At 53.8% G+C, this 16,268-nt stretch overlaps 8 protein-coding genes across 8 annotated transcripts; 4 read left to right on the forward strand and 4 right to left on the reverse strand.

The window, feature by feature from the left end:
• Positions 1-301: 301 nt before the first annotated feature.
• C7974DRAFT_132526 (major facilitator superfamily domain-containing protein) lies at positions 302-2,059 on the reverse strand. The gene is made up of 2 exons (XM_046135413.1): positions 960-2,059; positions 302-908 (listed from the first exon to the last, which is right to left on the reverse strand). The coding sequence occupies exons 1-2, from the start codon at positions 1,827-1,829 to the stop codon at positions 384-386; spliced, it is 1,395 nt and encodes a 464-aa protein (XP_046000510.1). The 5' UTR covers positions 1,830-2,059; the 3' UTR covers positions 302-383.
• Positions 2,060-3,452, reverse strand: C7974DRAFT_132998 (putative methyltransferase-domain-containing protein). Its single transcript, XM_046135418.1, has 3 exons — positions 2,856-3,452; positions 2,377-2,805; positions 2,060-2,323 (listed from the first exon to the last, which is right to left on the reverse strand). Exons 1-3 carry the CDS (start codon positions 3,095-3,097, stop codon positions 2,290-2,292), a joined length of 705 nt encoding a protein of 234 aa, XP_046000511.1. The 5' UTR covers positions 3,098-3,452; the 3' UTR covers positions 2,060-2,289.
• Positions 3,451-5,442, forward strand: C7974DRAFT_132701 (ammonium transporter AmtB-like domain-containing protein). Its single transcript, XM_046135416.1, has 4 exons — positions 3,451-3,700; positions 3,787-4,121; positions 4,171-5,003; positions 5,050-5,442. Exons 1-4 carry the CDS (start codon positions 3,616-3,618, stop codon positions 5,159-5,161), a joined length of 1,365 nt encoding a protein of 454 aa, XP_046000512.1. The 5' UTR covers positions 3,451-3,615; the 3' UTR covers positions 5,162-5,442.
• C7974DRAFT_449581 (methionine aminopeptidase 2-like protein) lies at positions 5,275-6,791 on the reverse strand (the record flags this gene model as incomplete). The annotated part of the gene is made up of 2 exons (XM_046145710.1): positions 5,275-6,705; positions 6,752-6,791. 2 exons carry the CDS (start codon positions 6,789-6,791, stop codon positions 5,438-5,440), a joined length of 1,308 nt encoding a protein of 435 aa, XP_046000513.1. The 3' UTR covers positions 5,275-5,437.
• Positions 6,792-7,000: 209 nt separating this feature from the next.
• Positions 7,001-7,873, forward strand: C7974DRAFT_304950 (uncharacterized protein; the record flags this gene model as incomplete). Its single annotated transcript, XM_046137999.1, has 1 exon — positions 7,001-7,873. One exon carries the CDS (start codon positions 7,001-7,003, stop codon positions 7,871-7,873), a length of 873 nt encoding a protein of 290 aa, XP_046000514.1.
• A 188-nt stretch (positions 7,874-8,061) lies between these two features.
• Positions 8,062-9,329, reverse strand: C7974DRAFT_432038 (mitochondrial porin-like protein; the record flags this gene model as incomplete). The annotated part of the gene is made up of 6 exons (XM_046144820.1): positions 8,062-8,211; positions 8,261-8,769; positions 8,929-8,956; positions 9,011-9,099; positions 9,149-9,182; positions 9,246-9,329. 6 exons carry the CDS (start codon positions 9,327-9,329, stop codon positions 8,062-8,064), a joined length of 894 nt encoding a protein of 297 aa, XP_046000515.1.
• A 912-nt stretch (positions 9,330-10,241) lies between these two features.
• C7974DRAFT_132719 (chorismate synthase-like protein) lies at positions 10,242-11,783 on the forward strand. Its single transcript, XM_046135417.1, has 3 exons — positions 10,242-10,428; positions 10,480-10,841; positions 10,892-11,783. The coding sequence occupies exons 1-3, from the start codon at positions 10,394-10,396 to the stop codon at positions 11,716-11,718; spliced, it is 1,224 nt and encodes a 407-aa protein (XP_046000516.1). The 5' UTR covers positions 10,242-10,393; the 3' UTR covers positions 11,719-11,783.
• Positions 11,784-13,109: 1,326 nt separating this feature from the next.
• C7974DRAFT_306124 (fungal-specific transcription factor domain-containing protein) lies at positions 13,110-15,924 on the forward strand (the record flags this gene model as incomplete). Its single annotated transcript, XM_046138062.1, has 4 exons — positions 13,110-13,232; positions 13,404-14,410; positions 14,463-14,789; positions 14,838-15,924. 4 exons carry the CDS (start codon positions 13,110-13,112, stop codon positions 15,922-15,924), a joined length of 2,544 nt encoding a protein of 847 aa, XP_046000517.1.
• Positions 15,925-16,268: the final 344 nt, after the last annotated feature.

Below are 16,268 nucleotides of genomic sequence, written 5' to 3' on the forward strand. Positions count from 1 at the left end.
GGCCACACCACTCAACAATCGCTCACACGGCGACACAAAGATACCGAAGGGATCGGGCAGTTCACCCCGCAATGCCGAACGCTTCCAACGGCTGTTGTGGTAGTTTCCCGTTTCGGTAGGTTGGTGTGGACGTTCGGGCATGTGGGGCGGAGACTCGGTGTGTGGATGCCCGATCGTTGGCCGAAGGGATTCGGCATGTTTGGTCGATACCGGGCGTAAACACAGCGAAGGTTGCGAAAGTGAACGCCTCTGTTCCATCCAAGCAGTTTGTATTGTAGCTGTAAGAGCAGGTCAAGGAGGCCATGCATACAGTTGCCATTCGAACAATGCAGGAACATGCATGCCGAGTCAACTAATGTGTAGCTACTCAACATGCATTATGCTTACCCCAACAAAGGTTCGCGAGCTTCTTCGTCCGTTGCGTCATCCTTCGCGTTGCGGATAAATATCAGCACAGCTACCGCTGTGACGAAAAGTGCACCAGCAACCAAATAGGGAAGACCCAGCCAGACATCTCCCCTTTGCTTCAACCCAGTGCTGTACAGCCATGCGTACATAGGCCCACTGACGGAGCCTCCAATGGCGCGGAGCATGGTGATTGCAGAGTACATCGTGCTGATTCTACCAGTATGAACCATCTCAGTCGCCATGGATCGCGTCAGCGAATCTTGTCCCGAGCCCAAAGCTAGAACGACAATGCCAGCAATTGCAATTCCCACTACAGGCGCGACGCCCAAGCAGATCGTACCAATAGCGAGGGCAGCAAGGCTCCAGAGAGCCAACAACTTATCTTTAGCAAAGGCACTTGCCTTCTGAAAAGCGGCAGGCAGGCTCGACGTGAGGACTGGCAGGACAAAGGCGAGTGCAAGAAATTCAACTCCCATCTCAAGTGAGCTGAGAAAGCTAGCCTGTACAAATAGGGTCAGCCTGTCGAATCCTAATGATGAACAATCACTTACGTTTGAGAAGCTCCAACCAAAACGCTTCGACACGTAGATCGCCAACATCAGCGGCACAGAGTCAAAGCCCAGTTGGCAGACGAACACAAGTAGCAACATGGCAAGAATTTGCTTGTCACCGAGGAGTATCGAGGCTATGTTTCTCAGTGCTTCGAGTGAAGACCGCATACTCCAGCTCTCTACAGCTCCATCGCCGTGAGACTCGTTGTCCTTTTGAACAGTCGTCCTCGGAATCAACGTAGCAGTAACAGTCCCGAGTATCAAGCTCACAAGCCCAACAGCCCACGGCAAAAACTCGCTTGTCCTCATCAGAAACCCACTGGCAGCATAGCCCAAGATGCTAGCGCCGACTCCTGCTGCCCTTGCGCGGAAGAACATCGTCGTTCTGACTTCCGCACTCACAACATCTGCGATGATGACATGCAACAAAGTCACCACAACCGTGAACCCCCCGCCAATGCAGCTGAACACAAAGTGCAGCCATATCAAGCGAATAGGAAACACCTCCGGGAACCAGCAGACCAGAAACGGCCACCCGTCTTCGAGGAACACACCGAACACGGCAATAGCCAGGATTAAAGAATGTCCATAGCGGTCCGCAAGTGCCGCAAATGGGATCGCGAGGATGCTCGGAATGATGATAGAGAGGCGCTCGATGCCCCCAAGGAAAGCGAGTTCTTCTTGCACGGGCGCGATTTTGCAGTCGTGCGGGCCAGGAGACGCATAGTGCTGCTGGCACACGATGGATTCATAGATTGCGATGCGGGGCGCGGGCTGCAGCGTTTCGCCAAACAGGAAAAGGAAGGACGTTAAGTAGACGAGGGGAATTGTGTACTTGGTCGTCGGCTTGGTCGTTGTCTTGGTCGCCATCTTAGGAGGCCAAGAGACCCTGAGAGAGTAGGTGGTGTTGGGCAAGGCGATCGAAAAATCTGATTAGATACCTCGTACAACCAAACGGCTCGGAAGACTCGAATGGGACTAGCGTATTGTTGGTCATTCGAACATATCCCAATATGTGGAGTTCTGGCTCTCGTATTTTCTATCTCAAGGGATATATTTTGAATTGACTGGTCAATTATGATTTCCTCCGAAGATGACCGCCACCGCTATTCTACAAATCTTCTCATCATGTAGCTGTTCAGCAATACTAATAGACGAATAAAAGCGTGATATTTGGAGTTGGAAATAGGCAAGCCAGTCAGTATCCCTCACAAGGGTCGTGAAAGCTATATGAGGCATCGAAAACGGATACATATTGCAGCTCGAGTTACACAATTCGAGATGAAAGAGTGCCTCATGTCTATATATCATGGATTGAGTGTCTATACTTCTAAGCTTTCTCTTTCTTCTGGGTTATCCGATACCTGCAGACGATCAGTACACTTCAACGCCCAAATTTTAACACAGATAGACTTACAAGAACAGTCTTTCCTTGGACCAGACCGGCTTATCGGGATCATCGTCCACCTCCTGCACATCGAACATCTTGCCCGCGGTCTTCATGAACGTCAGATCCGCTCTCCTCCTCCTCTTAAAGCAGAAGTAGCACACTGTGTTCGGCCCAATGATATCCTTCAGCGTAGCCTGTAACAACGGAAACGCCGGCTCGAAATACACACAGTCAGCCGCGAGAATCACGTCCGGGTACTGAGGCAAATTAGACGGTGTCGGTTGACCCCAATCGTATATTGAAGCCTGCACTCGGCTCTCAAGCTGATTGAGTCCGATGTTCTTCTTCATGAGCTCGAACATCTCGTCTTGGTCCGTGATATGCAGGGTCTCGGTGGCATTGCATCCGACTGCAACGGCGAGCCCCACCAGGCCACCTCCAGCACCCAGTTCGACGCTGATCGGGTCAATACAGAATTCGCCCGAGAGGCGTTGTGTCGGACTTGCATTGTTTTCCCCGCGAGATCGTCCCGGTGCTGCCGCAGCATGTACTTTCCGAGTACCATGCCCGCCGGCCATAGCTGCCCGCCGCACCCGTTCTTGAGGTCCTCGTGGACTCTGAGTGGGGGCGAGAGGACGCCATCGAAGTCCACTATTGCCACACCGGCTGATTTTATGGGCGCAGGTGGCACGTAGTCCAACTGGTGCACGCCGAAAATGTCGTTTTCTTCATCGTCCGAGGCAGTCATGTTGGTGGGCTGTTGTGTTTTTGGAAGATGTAAAGGTGCATTTTGTCGTGGTCTAGACCGATTGGTTAGCGCGAGCGAGTGGGGCTACCTTCATCCTTCTACTTTGCATATATGTATAGGCACGCCTACTGTCATGCTGTCTGTTATTGTCTAAAGGGTCTACAATGCATAAGTCACCAGGCTGGAAGATAGAAGCTATCGGTATCGGGTACAGGCGGTCGCTGTAAATGTACCGTATCACAACGGCGGGAGACACTTCCTTATCAGCGCGCCTCATCGCTCTGCAGCTCTCCGCCAATTGCAGTAGCGCTCTGCTACGTATCAGACGCCGCATCTCTGGGCACGCCCTAAAGGGGATATGAGCTACCCTGCACGCGTTCAGCCGAGGGTACCTGTAAACATGCATAAGCCCAGCCTGTCCAGTCTTTCCTCGACGACATTTGCGTAGGAGACTTTCGCTGTTTATTCAAATAGGATCGAGAAACCATTATATATTATTTGATTCGACGGAGCCTATTATGGGTCTTCCTACGGAGGTGTTGAAGGCCTGGGAGGCGTGCGATCGTACTGATACGCTGTTTGTGCTGGTATGCTGCGTCTTTTGTAAGTCTCAAGCATATCGAGTCACTCCTATTATGCAGTCATGCACCCAGCCAGGCTCTTAGATCGCAACACCTGACGTTATATAGGCTGGGGAATCATCCCTGCGGTCGGCATAGCCTATTCTGGTTATACCACACGGTCGAATTCGCTTGCTGCAGTCATTCCCTCTATCCTCGCAGTCATCGTCTGCACCATCCAGTGGTTCCTAATCGGGTACACACTGACCTACAGCGAGGGAGGGCCGGTGTTTGGTGACTTCACCTATGCATTCCACCGCAATGTACTTTCCGAGCCTGTCGGCACCATTCCAGCAATCTTGTTCAGTTTCTTCCAGCTCGTCTTTCAAGCCACAGTCTGCGCAATTGCTGTTGGTGGGGCCTGTGAACGGGGGAGAATACTACCATTGATTCCTTTCATCTTCGTGAGTCGCAAGAAGAATCTGGACAAGGCAGCACTGACTCAGAACTCAGCTTTGGTCGACATTCATATATAACCCGCTTGCACACATGGTCTGGGGCGGTGGCTTTCTGCAAAACCTCGGCGTTGTGGACTTCGCAGGTGGCACTCCTGTTCATATCAACAGTGGCGCAACATGTACAGCAATGAGCGTGTACCTCTCGTATCCGCTCTTCCGCTCCCGCAAATCCGCCGTCCGTACACCTTCGCATCTGGTCATTCACCGCCCTGTCAACTCTCTCTGTCAGCTGCTTGCTATGATCAGCATCTGGGGCTCATGGCTCGCTTTCGACGCAGGGACAACGTTGGCATTCAACTTCAAATCCGTCATGGCACTATGTGTTACGAATTTGTGCGCTGCTAGTGGCGCACTCACTTGGATGCTGTATACGTACGTCGAAGTAGGTCGATGGAGCCTCGACTCATGCTTCATGGGCGCCATTTCTGGACTCATCATGATCACACCATCTGCGGGCTTTATCGACATGCCTTCAGCAATGCTCTTTGGATGCGTCGGAGCACTTTTCTGTCGTCAGACACTGAGAATCAAGTTTACCGATTTTGCGCGACGATGGAGATGGGTGGATCATGGTGACACATTTGCGACACACTGTCTGGGCGGCTTTCTTGCGACTATCGGAACAGGCTGCCTGGTCAGAAAGGACGTGGCAGGCTACGACGGAGTCACCGAGATCGTGGGAGGTGTATTCTTCGATGGCAACGTGAGGCAGCTTGGAATCCAAATCGTGGAGGCGACAGTTGGGTTCACATGGTCGTTTGTCGGAAGCTACGTAATCTATGCACTGATTGACTGTGTTCCAGGGTTTGAGGTACTGGCTGAAGACAAGTGAGTATTCGCTTTGAAATTGTCCGCGCAGGCTAACCCTCAGCAGGGACATCATTGCTGGTCTGGATGCAAGTCAAATGGACGAAGAGACTTTGTGGACCGAGACGCAGAAATACTCCCCATTTGCGGAGCCAAACGGCGAGCTGCACCTTGATTAGTCATTGCAGTCAGAAGCCAGGGAACAGTTTGGAGAATTGATTTAGTTGGGTTGCGCGGGTACCAAGAAGTCCCGTTCATGGATATGGATTGTGTTTTTGTGTTCTATGATTTTCGTGATGTCATTGTGCTACCTGTCACTCCGTAAAGCGAATCAGTCGAGCAATCTTTTGGTATGTTGGAAATATCGCGTCGATCCTAGAGCTTAGTAGTCGTCACCACGACTGATGACCTCCTTGACGTTTGGTCGGAGGATAAGTGTCTATCAATGGTCAGTGTTACTCTTCCCTAACAGTAGTACAACTTACGTGTTCGCTCTGTGCTGTGTAGCTGCCCTTGATGTCGCACAGCGGTGGGTATGCCTCAACTATGCCTGCAGACACCAAGTTGTTCAACCCCAGCAGGTACTTGTCGTGACCTAAGCGGTCCAAGTAACGCCTGCACCACGGCAGCGTGCCGAAGTTTTTCGTGATGGAGTTAAGCAGTGTCTTCGCACTTGATACCCTCAGCGCGACCTTTGGCGCATCTGGACGTAGTGCGTAGTGACTCGTCTCCATGTCATCACGTACGTAGCCCTTTCCAGTGGAACCGAATGTCTCGATAGCGAACGTCTCCCCTTCCTCCATCTTCGTCTGGTCACCTCCCTTGACAATGGGCACTGTCTTGCCGCCGTGGATAGTGTAGTGGCCGATGCTATGTCCATTGAGGTTGCGGATGCACTTGACCGGCAGCATCTGGCCCTTGATCTCAACCTCATAGCTCTCCATGACTTCCTGGATTGCGGCACCAATGTCGCTCATGCGCACATCAATACCGGCTTCCTTGACACCAGCGTTCGTGGCAGCCTTGCACGCCTCGACGAGGTTGTCGTACACGGGATCGAAGGTCATGGTAAAGGCGCTGTCGACGATGCGGCCGTTAATGTGCACACCGAAGTCGACTTTCATAACGTCTTCGTAGTTGACGACCATCTTGTTGCCTGCGTTGGGTGTGTAGTGGGCAGCACAGTGGTTGATGCTGAGACCAGTGGGGAAGCCCATTCCAGCAATCTGAGCGTCGCCCATCTCGAGTCCCATGTGGCCTGTGAGATGGCGCACGGAGTCTTCAATGCCCTCAGCAATCTCGGTGAGCGACATACCCGGCTTAATCGACTTCTGCGCCCATTGCCTGACCTGTCGGTGGATCTCTGCGCCCTTGCGGTAGTCGTTGAGGAAGTCGTTGTTCAGGCGGTCGAGGTGGCGCTTCTCCTCGCTGGTCGTGCGGTAGCTATTCTCGTCGAGGTATTCGCAGATCTCGCCCTCGGGGTAGACATTGCTGGGGTACAGGTCCGCGATGGGCACGCGGGGCGGGGAGGTCTGGGTTTTGGCACCAGCAGCAGCACCGGCCTTCTTCTTCTTTCTAGGCTTTCTCTTCTTCTTCTTTTTGGCTGCACCCTCACCGGCACCCTCGGCGCCGTCCTCGGCCTCGTTGTCGTCGTCCGAGTCCTCGTGGTCGGCGCCCTCTGTGGGCTTCTCGCCGGTTGTGGGCTTGCCCTGGGCGTCATCCACTGCTGGCAGTCAGCACTGTCGGGTTCTGGGAGCGGGTGTACATACACTTCAGGTCGGCGACGCCGTTCTCTACCTGGGCTGCCATGGTGTGCTGTGTGGCAGTCGTAGTTGCGCGCTGGGTGGATTTTATTTGATCTGACCTCGAACGACCGAATTCCGCGCGGGCAGGACGGCGTTCGGTCTCGGCTCGACTTGCCCTGCGCGAGGGCACAGGGTCATGACATCAGACACCGCCGATTTATCTCTGGCTCCGTCTTGCTCTCTCAGGCACTCTCCTGCCACTAGGAATGGGCAATGCCACCTCGCCCTGTCCTCTTCGTCCGGCCCACCGCGCGCCCCCAATGGAATTGCCAGTCGTGTCTGCCTCACGGGCGTTTGCTGCACGCGACAGCGCCTCGCTTTCTCCATGCGACCGCGCCCCGTGCCTCCGATAGCGCCCCGAGTCACTACGAAACGCTCCAAGTCGCGCCTTCAGCGGACGCAAAGGAGATCAAGAAACAGTTCTATGCACTGTCTAAAAAGAACCATCCAGACCACAACAAGGATGATCCTGCCGCGTCCACGCGCTTCGTCGCCATAAGTGAAGCCTATCACACACTCTCTGTGCCGGAGAAGCGCGCGCAGTATGACGCACATTTGCATCAGACTGAGCGGCGCTCCGGATGGGGCAGAGGCGGAGGCGGCGGTCATCCTCCTGGGAGCTACAGCTCAGCGAGCTATGCGGGATCCAGGCCTGCGACTGGCTTGAACAAGAAGAGGGGCACGTTTCGCGGCCCGCCGCCCAGCTTCTACAACAGTGGTGGGTACGGCCGACATGGGGCAAAGAGGGCGGAGTACGCGCATCACAACCCAAACCCTGATGGCCAGGAGACAGAGCCAGACGGCCAGGGAGAGCAGGGAGGATACGGACCAGGACAACGGCGCCAGGGCCAACAAGTACCGCATTTCGACAACGTGCGACACAAGCAAGTCCACGAGCAAATTCAAGAGCACATACAAAAGGGGCGGCGGCGGTCAAAACTCCATCGTAGAGACGAAGAGTACGCGAGAGGAGGGAGCCACTTGGCCAGGTTCCTGGTTGTCTTCGGCATCCTAGGCTCTGTTGGGGCCTTCTTGAAAATTTTTGAAGTCAGGGAAGACGAGAAGCAGCTGAAAGCCGCAACATAGACATTGCACAAGATTAATAGAGACTCTTAGGCCATTTTCAAAATTTTGCATTGAGATAATGTTGTACATGCCCAAAAGCCATACTACAGTCGCTCACTGCATCACAGACTGAGGCGCTTCGCTGCAGAACCAAATAGGAATCTAGAACGATCACGGTATTCCCACCCCACTATACACACATCAACCACTTAACCCTCGAAGGTGAAGCTGGTGCCGAGCTTGTGGCCGGCCTCGTTGAGCTTCTGGGTATCGAAAGAGCCACCAATGCCGAAGGTCAGACCGCTGTTGACCTTGGTGTTGTAGGCGAGGGAAGCAATGCCGAGGTTGTTGATCTTGGCCTGCGATCGATTAGTACTGGGAATTCACGGATTTCGCGTGAATACGCACCTTGGCGAAGGAAGCAGGGTCGAGCTTGTACTTGGCAGCAAGCTCAAGACCGACGTTGGAACCCGACTTAGAGTCCCAAGTAGCCTTGGCACCGGCCTCCACAGCAGGGTTGACCTTCTGGTAGTATGCGGCGGAGAAGACGCTCAGGGAGTTGGTCGCAGTGATGGCGGCGTTGTAGAGGGGAGTGGTGTAACCGACAGCGGCGCTGTACTTGGTGATAGTAGCCTTCTGGACGTCGTAGCCGACCTCACCACCAACAACAAAGCCCTCGTGAGAAACGACGGCATCGGCAACAGCACCGATGGCACCAGCGGCAGAGTAGTCAGCGAAGACACGGCCGTGGAAGTTGGGCTGCTTGAAGTGGAAGTTGACCTTCTGGCCCTTGTTGCCGGCAGCAGGGCTGAAGTTGGAGAGAACCTCGGTCTTCAGGCCGCTAGCAAAGGTGTCGTTGAGCTCGACCTTAGTAGCAAGGACATTGGCGGTGTTCCAGGACTGGGTGATGCTGATGCCTGGGAAGTTTGTCGTCAGCAAGTTGATTTGATAGCCGGTGACGGTGTGTTTGCCGCCCGGGGGTTGGGCTACGTGAAAGATGTAGGCCTGTGGTGACTTTTTATGTGCTTGTATGAATAGTGATAGCGAACGAGGGGTGAAGGAAGTGGATGCTGTACCGTTGGAAAGAGCCTTCTTGCCCTCAAGCTGCGTAGTATGTCAGTCCTGTGTGGCCCGTCCGCTGGATGCGCCTGGACGTACGGAGGAGGCGACAGGGCCGGAGTGAGGGGAGACACCCTTGGCGGTGAAGTTGACACCGTTGGGGGCCTTGAGCTTGACCTCAAGGGCAGCTAATGAAAGGTCAGCGCGCGTCGCGGATGCTCAATTGGCTGTTCCGACCTGCGGCAGTGTGGTAGAAGTCCTTGTTGATAAGCTGCGCGGGCGCAAGTTAGTGGTCGCGACACCTGAAAGCTCCAGATGGGCCGTCCAAACATACGTCGTTCGATGCCTTGGCGATGTCGCCGAACGCCGGCGGCGGGAACTTGGGGACAAGCTTCTCGACCTTGACGAATTCAGTCATGATGGATGATGGTGAAGGCGTGTATGGATGCGTGTAAGATGGGTCGATGTGGTGAGGGCGGTCGAGAAGGAAAGTTTGCGACGAAAACACCGCAGACGTGAGCTCAGGGTCCGCAAGGCGCTAGACGGATAAGGTCGGGTGTGTCGCCGCCCACAGCGCGGGAAACGTGCCCCCCTCAGCATTCCCCAGGCGCTACAGGCCGTATTTGGTGTCGTTGTTTGATCTCGTTGCAGACGTCGCACCTTTGCTGCTGTGCATCTTCTCATTTGTCAGAGCTCCCTCCACTTGTCAGGTCACTGTCAACCCATGGATGGCATTGACCCTGGAACGCCAGGACCGCTGGTCGTCGTGCATAAGGTCGCCAACCTTCATACCTTGGGTGAGTAGTTGACAAGCGCGTGACCAGCTGCCGTGCTGCTAAGCATACCCATCTCACCGTCTTTCTCTTGCCATTTTAAGAGCCAGGACTTCTACCTCGGATTGCTCAATTGTGGCGTCTTGGTCACCGGGTCGAGGGTGCACTGATGCAGGCGCGTCCTTAAACCCCATCTGCGAAAATTGACTCGATCTTCTCTGCGAAGTCGAGCAGAAGCATAATCGAGCTTGCGTTCTCCCCAACTCCTTGTCAGTGGAGATGCAGGACTTCTGCTCGATCAGCATAGCTTCAGCCCTATACCCACTTTTATCCTTTCTTGTTAATTGCATACTGTGCTTTACCATACCAAAGCAGACACGGAGCAACAATATCGAGCTACGCATCTGTCTTCTTACGTGTAAATGTGCTCTTCCTATTGAAGCTGTTCACGGCGCATTCATTCATTCAGCCTTACGCATTCGGGCTCACTCCGGCATCGGGGTCAACGGACTGACGTCGCCCCACCAAAATTTCACAGTGACTCCAACACCCATTAGATCAGCAACGTCGATCCAGACTTTTGCTTACTACTTGAAGTACAAGACTCACATAGGACTGAGAGCCTGTCATACCCCAAGAAGATAATTGGACGCTTCTATCACCTAAAACAGCTTCGCAAAGGGAGCAACCTCTCCACACCACCGCAGTCATGTCGACATTCGGCCAGCACTTCAAAGTTACTACGTATGTCAGAAAATTGAGGTTTCGAGTGAGCTGGCGCTGACTTTCAGCCAGCTATGGCGAGTCCCACTGCCTCAGCGTCGGTGCCATCATTGATGGCTGCCCTCCTGGCATGACCCTTACCGAGGCCGATATCCAGCCCCAGATGACCCGACGACGACCCGGTCAGTCTGCGATCACAACACCGCGAAACGAGAAAGATAAAGTCGAGATCCAGTCCGGCACCGAGTTTGGCATAACATTGGGCACGCCTATCGGCATTAGGGTCATGAACGAGAACCAGCGTCCAAAGGATTATGGCAACAAGACCATGGATATGTACCCCAGACCGAGTCACGCAGATTGGACCTACCTCGAGAAGTACGGTGTCAAGGCCAGCTCTGGTGGCGGAAGGAGTAGCGCGCGTGAGACCATTGGTGAGTCGCATGTTACAGCTAGCTGCTTGTCAGCGTCTAACATCGTATAGGACGAGTCGCTGCCGGTGCAATTGCTGAGAAGTACTTGCGCGAGGCATACGGTATCGAGATTGTCGCATTCACAGCCTCCGTTGGCAACGAGTTCCTGTTCCCTCCCACACCAACGCATCCTACCGCCTCAACCAACCCTGAGTATCTAAAGGTAATCGATACGATCGACCGCAAGACCGTTGACTCTTTCTTGCCCGTGCGATGCCCACACGAGGAGAGCAACGAGCGCATGGAGAAGCTCATTGCTGAGTACAGGGACAGGGAGGATAGCATTGGCGGCACAGTGACATGTGTCATCCGAAACTGTCCGACCGGGTTGGGAGAGCCGTGCTTCGACAAGCTTGAGGCAAAGCTCGCGCATGCTATGCTTTCTATCCCGGCTACCAAAGGCTTCGAGATTGGATCTGGTTTCGGCGGTGCCCAGGTACCCGGCTCTATTCACAACGACGCCTTTATCAAGGCACCTGCTGTCCCTGCAGGTGCTAACGGCACGTCGAATTACCCACGACCAAGGCTCACCACCAAGACCAACAACTCAGGCGGTATTCAGGGTGGTATCTCTAACGGTGCACCCATCTACTTCAACGTGGCCTTCAAGCCCCCTGCCACAATCGGCCAAGCCCAGGCAACAGCGACTTACGAGGAGGCGGACGGTGTCCTCGAAGCTAAGGGTCGGCACGACCCGTGTGTGGTGCCTCGTGCGGTACCCATCGTCGAAACTATGGCGGCATTGGTGATCATGGATGCGGTTCTGGCGCAGCAGGCGAGAGCGGGTGCTAGGAGCTTGTTGCCAGCCCATGCGGGTGTCGTGCCCGTTCAGAGGTAGATGCGCAAGACTCTCTGCTATGCCTTTGGTATATGTTATGTGCATATGTAGACCCTGATTTGGTGGAGTTCTATGCATGCAGATATTCCTTGTTCGCGCGTCATCTGCGCATATAAAACCACCCATCTTTCACGCGCGACGCGACTTGATGTTCGGATATTGCTTGACCGAAGGATTCGGTGTCACGGCTATTGCGATCGTGTTCAAGCCTAGAACACAGTGGATCATTAAGTTTCGGCCCTTCTGATAGAGCGATGTGTCTACATAAGAAGTCCAATTGCTCCTTGCATAGACTCCACGATTCCACAGCAAAATGTAGATGCAAGATGACGTAGCCATTGCTCCTGCACCGCATCCTTCCAGAACCCATAAAGATGAATCGGAGATTTTGAGTGAATATGCAGGTAATCCTGCCGGCCCGTGATTCGCTGCAAGCGGATGAGGGGACGACCAGGAACGACTGACACCAGAAACGACACTCTCACGCCTCTTGTGCTCGAAGCCACAGCGCCGGATAAGATCCGTGTCATTCGGCCCGTCTACCCCGGCAACTCAACAGGAGCCCTGCAGCTGATCCCTACCGTCTCGAGGGCCTCCACGCACGCTTCTGGCTGAGGCGCAGAGTCCGTTGCACGCTGTTCAGTGCGAACTCCACACCATGAGCTCATGTTCCTTTTGGCATCATCGATGCATCGAGATCCAGCACATCGCTGCCTTGTGGAGAAGGCAGCACAGATGATCGGTCGAGAAGGTGGAAAATATTCGCCACATCATGCTAATCACCTTTCGGACTGCCGCGCCCATTCATAGACAGATGGAACGCTCTGGGGCGCCGACAACAAGTTCTGGCTGGCAGCGGACGGCCGAAGACTAGGTCTTGCATCGGTCTTCCCGACAGAGCCTCTACTGCACCCGGAGCTTGAGAGTGTCTGGAGCCTAAAGGAGGGCGGCGCAAGTCGGCTAAAACATGGGAATGTCGAGTTTTCGATACGAATTCCCATAACAAATGCTGTACCGGGTTACGATCCACGCGCGGCAAACTTCACCGAGAGCCACACGGAATCGAGCCTGAGACAGTTCACGCGCAGACCCTTCGAGCCTACCATGGCCCCTGTTTGTAGCATGGAGGATGATTCCGCCACCGGTGCCGGGCCTGATCGTTGCTTTAGCAGGGCCTGCGGAACGGACGACTAAGGCAGGCGCGTTGGCTCAAAGCCAGTTAGTCGCACGTCACATCTACCGAGTCCGATTACACCTGCCGTGACAAACAAACTGTGGCTAACTCTTCGATGCGAATCACCAGCGCAAGCTCCAGCATGTCGAGAACTTGAATTAGTCCTCCTCGGAGCGCGCGTGAGTCTCTTTCTTACCTCTTGTTGCTCGCTGTAGCTATGGCCCGCGGCGCTGCAGCCACCCAGCCCGGTGACGGGGATGCCCAGCAGGGAGAGTCCAAGGGCTCCAAAAGACGATGTGTACAGTCCGCATGTGTGCCATGTCGCAAGCGCAAGTCCAAGGTCAGTGGACATCTTACGTTGTTGCTTGTACACGTCCAGACTAAATGGCTGATCGGGAGGTTCGCCCCCGCGGACTGCTTCTGAGCTCGATCCCCCGGGCCACTCTAGAGGAGTGGTCTGATTCGATTCTGTGTTCACACAACGGCTCGCGTAGCTGCTTACATCTCCCAGTGTGACGGCGCGACGCCATTCTGCGCAACATGCACAGCGGTCTATAAGACCCCATGCCACTACGATGCGGAGAGCGAAAGCCGGCGTTCCAAGTCCTCATCCGCCGCGTCAGCTGGCACCAAGCGCGAAGCCTCTGCCGCGGTCGTGTCACACACAGGTGATGCACTGACAATCGACTCTCTCATCAACTCCATCAGATCTCTCCCGGAGGAAAATGTGCTTGACTTCATCCAGCAGATTCGAAGGGACCCCAAGGCCGACACAGTGGCGCTTCTTCACTCATGGCACAGCACCACCCTTGCGCTACCTCAGCCATCCTCTCCATTCGACGTGCAAAGTCTGGAGTCAGACCTGAGCGTGCTTCTGGGCAAACCAGCAATCACTTTGACCGGGCAAAGCAGACATTTCGGTCACTCTGCCAGCTTGGGACTGGTTACTGAAGATGAGGACTATGGCGGTGGCCTTGCTCGAATGCACACGGCTGATGCGCAGAGACGAGGGACCACCTGGACGAGAGTCACAGATGACCTAGCTTTTGTCAACCGATTGCTCACCCTCTACTTCACGTGGAGTCATCCATTCTACATCCTCTTCAGCCGCGAGAGCTTCTACAAGGACTTCCAAGAGGGGCGGAACAAGTACTGCTCATCTTTACTAGTCAACGCTATCTGCGCCTACGCCAGCCATTTAACGGACGAACCCGCCGCGCGAACGAATCCTGCCAACTTCCGTACTGCAGGAGACCATTTTTTCGCAGAAGCCAAGAGATTGCTTCAAGAAGATGATACATCCAACCTTACAACTACACAAGCTCTGTGTCTCATGGCAATGCGCGAGCCAAGTACTGGACGAGACAGCGCGGGATTTGGGTACATAGGAAGATGCATCCGTATGTGTGTTGAGCTGGGTCTTCACTTGAATAACAGTGCCAGCCCTGCCTTAGGCTTGACCCCGAGTGAGATCGAGGTCAGGAAAGTCACATTTTGGGGCTGTTTCACAGTCGACACGTAAGTGTGCATTTCACGTCTATCAACCAACACGAAACCTAACATCTTACAGGGTATGGTCTATTTGCGCCGGTCGAATTGCTCAATTGCCCCGAGCAGCCATCACACTCGATAAACCGATTCTCGAGGAGTCGAGTGGACCTCTTGAAGCAAGCCATGGCGCCTCCAAGGTCATCACCACCCGCATGTTCTTGCAGGAGTTCTCCGCTCTCTCAGAAATGATCAACGACAACAACCACATGTTTTTTGCGCCAAAGGAGAGACTCACGAGCACAAAGTTGCTGGATTGTTACAACAAGTATCAAGCATGGTACCGGAAGCTACCATCCATCATGAGATTAGAAGGGCGGCAGCCGGAACCTCACACAATCACGTTGCAGTATGCGCAATACTCTAAATCTTCTAGACAACCACTAACCTTGGCTAGTATGTTGTATTGGACAGTGATCGTTCACCTCTTCCGCCCAGTGCTTAAGGTTGACTTCATACACTCGGACGTGCACCCCCGCGATAAATGTATCGAAGCAGCGAACAAAGTCTCGGGGCTCACCAGGCTCTACCGCTCATTGTACGACTTCCGCACCGCTCATCTTGCGATTCCACATATACTTCTCTCCGTCACAATCGTCCACCTTCTTTACTCGAAAGACAACCCGACTTCACGCCAAAATCTGGTGGAAGGCTTGCAAGGCTTGGAAGCGCTGCACGAATGCCACTATTTCGGGGCGAGAAGCTTTCGCATCATACACAGTCTTGCCAGGACTTGGAACTTACCTTGGCCGGAAGAGTTGGAAAACTCGAAGCTCGTGCCTCGAAGTGACCCTAACAACCCTCGGGGGGCTGCCAGCCCTCCCGCTGACCCCCTTCTAGTGGCTCCAAACACAGTTACCCTTGTGAATCGAAAGGGTCCAGGTGGATACTCCCAAATTCCTGAGCCTGATAGGAGAGGCAGTCTCTCGATGTTCGCCAACATGAATATGCAGCCAAATCCGCATAATAAAGCACGATCAGGTTCTGTTGTTCCTAGTCAACACCATGGATCGCCAACAGTATCGACGACATCCCCGCAGCCAGCTTTTAGCGCAGGCATGCCTATGGGCTCGTATACATCATATTCACAGTCCATGTCTATGGCTATCCCAACGACAAGCACGGCAACCTCAGAGGCTGCCGACGCGATGTTTTGGACTCCTATCGCTGGCATGCCAGCGCCTATCCTGCCTCGTGTCAACTATCAGCAGATTAGTCCAATGGGTTTGGATAGCGTCCTTCATACAGGAAACATGGGGGATCGACTGGGGCGAGACGGATTCAAGATCAACGAAGAATGGCAACAGACTGGAGTCAATGGCTACGTAAGTAGTGCGCCTGGCTACGAACACGGTCAGGCCGGTGGATCATATCCAGTATCATACCAACGCGGTGGCCATGGTGCGCAAGATGGACAGGCACAGGAGCACTTTGATACTTCGTGGTGGCATAATAGCGCGGGCAACTCGAACGCGATGAGTTGACGGAGATACGAACCGATGGCTGCTGGATGTGCACATTTTTCGTATTTCACTGATACCCTCTCAATGGCAGCGCTTAGGCGATGGCGGTACATCGGACCAGGCCACCTCTTGTGGCAATTTCACACCAAGTAAAGTATTTGTTAATAGCATTTCTGGTAGTTTGTTATCATGCATTGTCTAGGCTGGCTTTAGATGTGTGTTTGTTCTAGAAGATACTAAAGCATATGGACGCTACAGTTTACGCAAACCAGTTAGAACATGTATTCTTTGCCAAATCTTATCACGTTGACTTGCGATGTCTCTTTGTTTCGCTGAGGCCCAAATGCCTATGGCATGGTCTTATT

Source organism: Boeremia exigua (assembly GCF_020726555.1).
Source record: "Boeremia exigua strain MPI-SDFR-AT-0100 chromosome Unknown C7974scaffold_3, whole genome shotgun sequence".
Classification (NCBI taxonomy): Eukaryota; Fungi; Ascomycota; class Dothideomycetes; order Pleosporales; family Didymellaceae; genus Boeremia; species Boeremia exigua.

Bases quoted from the DNA above. Each gene is read 5' to 3' on its own strand.
- C7974DRAFT_132719 (XM_046135417.1), top strand. From the start codon at position 10,394: ATGTCGACATTCGGCCAGCACTTCAAAGTTACTAC. The intron at 10,429-10,479 runs GTATGTCAGAAA...ACTTTCAGCCAG, and splicing joins CAGCACTTCAAAGTTACTAC to CTATGGCGAGTCCCACTGCC. The intron at 10,842-10,891 runs GTGAGTCGCATG...AACATCGTATAG, and splicing joins TAGCGCGCGTGAGACCATTG to GACGAGTCGCTGCCGGTGCA.
- C7974DRAFT_132526 (XM_046135413.1), bottom strand. From the start codon at position 1,829: ATGGCGACCAAGACAACGACCAAGCCGACGACCAAGTACACAATTCCC. The intron at 909-959 runs GTAAGTGATTGT...CTATTTGTACAG, and splicing joins TTGGTTGGAGCTTCTCAAAC to GCTAGCTTTCTCAGCTCACT.
- C7974DRAFT_132998 (XM_046135418.1), bottom strand. From the start codon at position 3,097: ATGACTGCCTCGGACGATGAAGAAAACGACATTTTCGGCGTGCACCAG. The intron at 2,806-2,855 runs GCAAGTCCGACA...TGACCCGATCAG, and splicing joins GATCTCGCGGGGAAAACAAT to CGTCGAACTGGGTGCTGGAG. The intron at 2,324-2,376 runs GTAAGTCTATCT...GATCGTCTGCAG, and splicing joins TCCAAGGAAAGACTGTTCTT to GTATCGGATAACCCAGAAGA.
- C7974DRAFT_132701 (XM_046135416.1), top strand. From the start codon at position 3,616: ATGGGTCTTCCTACGGAGGTGTTGAAGGCCTGGGAGGCGTGCGATCGT. The intron at 4,122-4,170 runs GTGAGTCGCAAG...CTCAGAACTCAG, and splicing joins CATTGATTCCTTTCATCTTC to CTTTGGTCGACATTCATATA. The intron at 5,004-5,049 runs GTGAGTATTCGC...AACCCTCAGCAG, and splicing joins GAGGTACTGGCTGAAGACAA to GGACATCATTGCTGGTCTGG.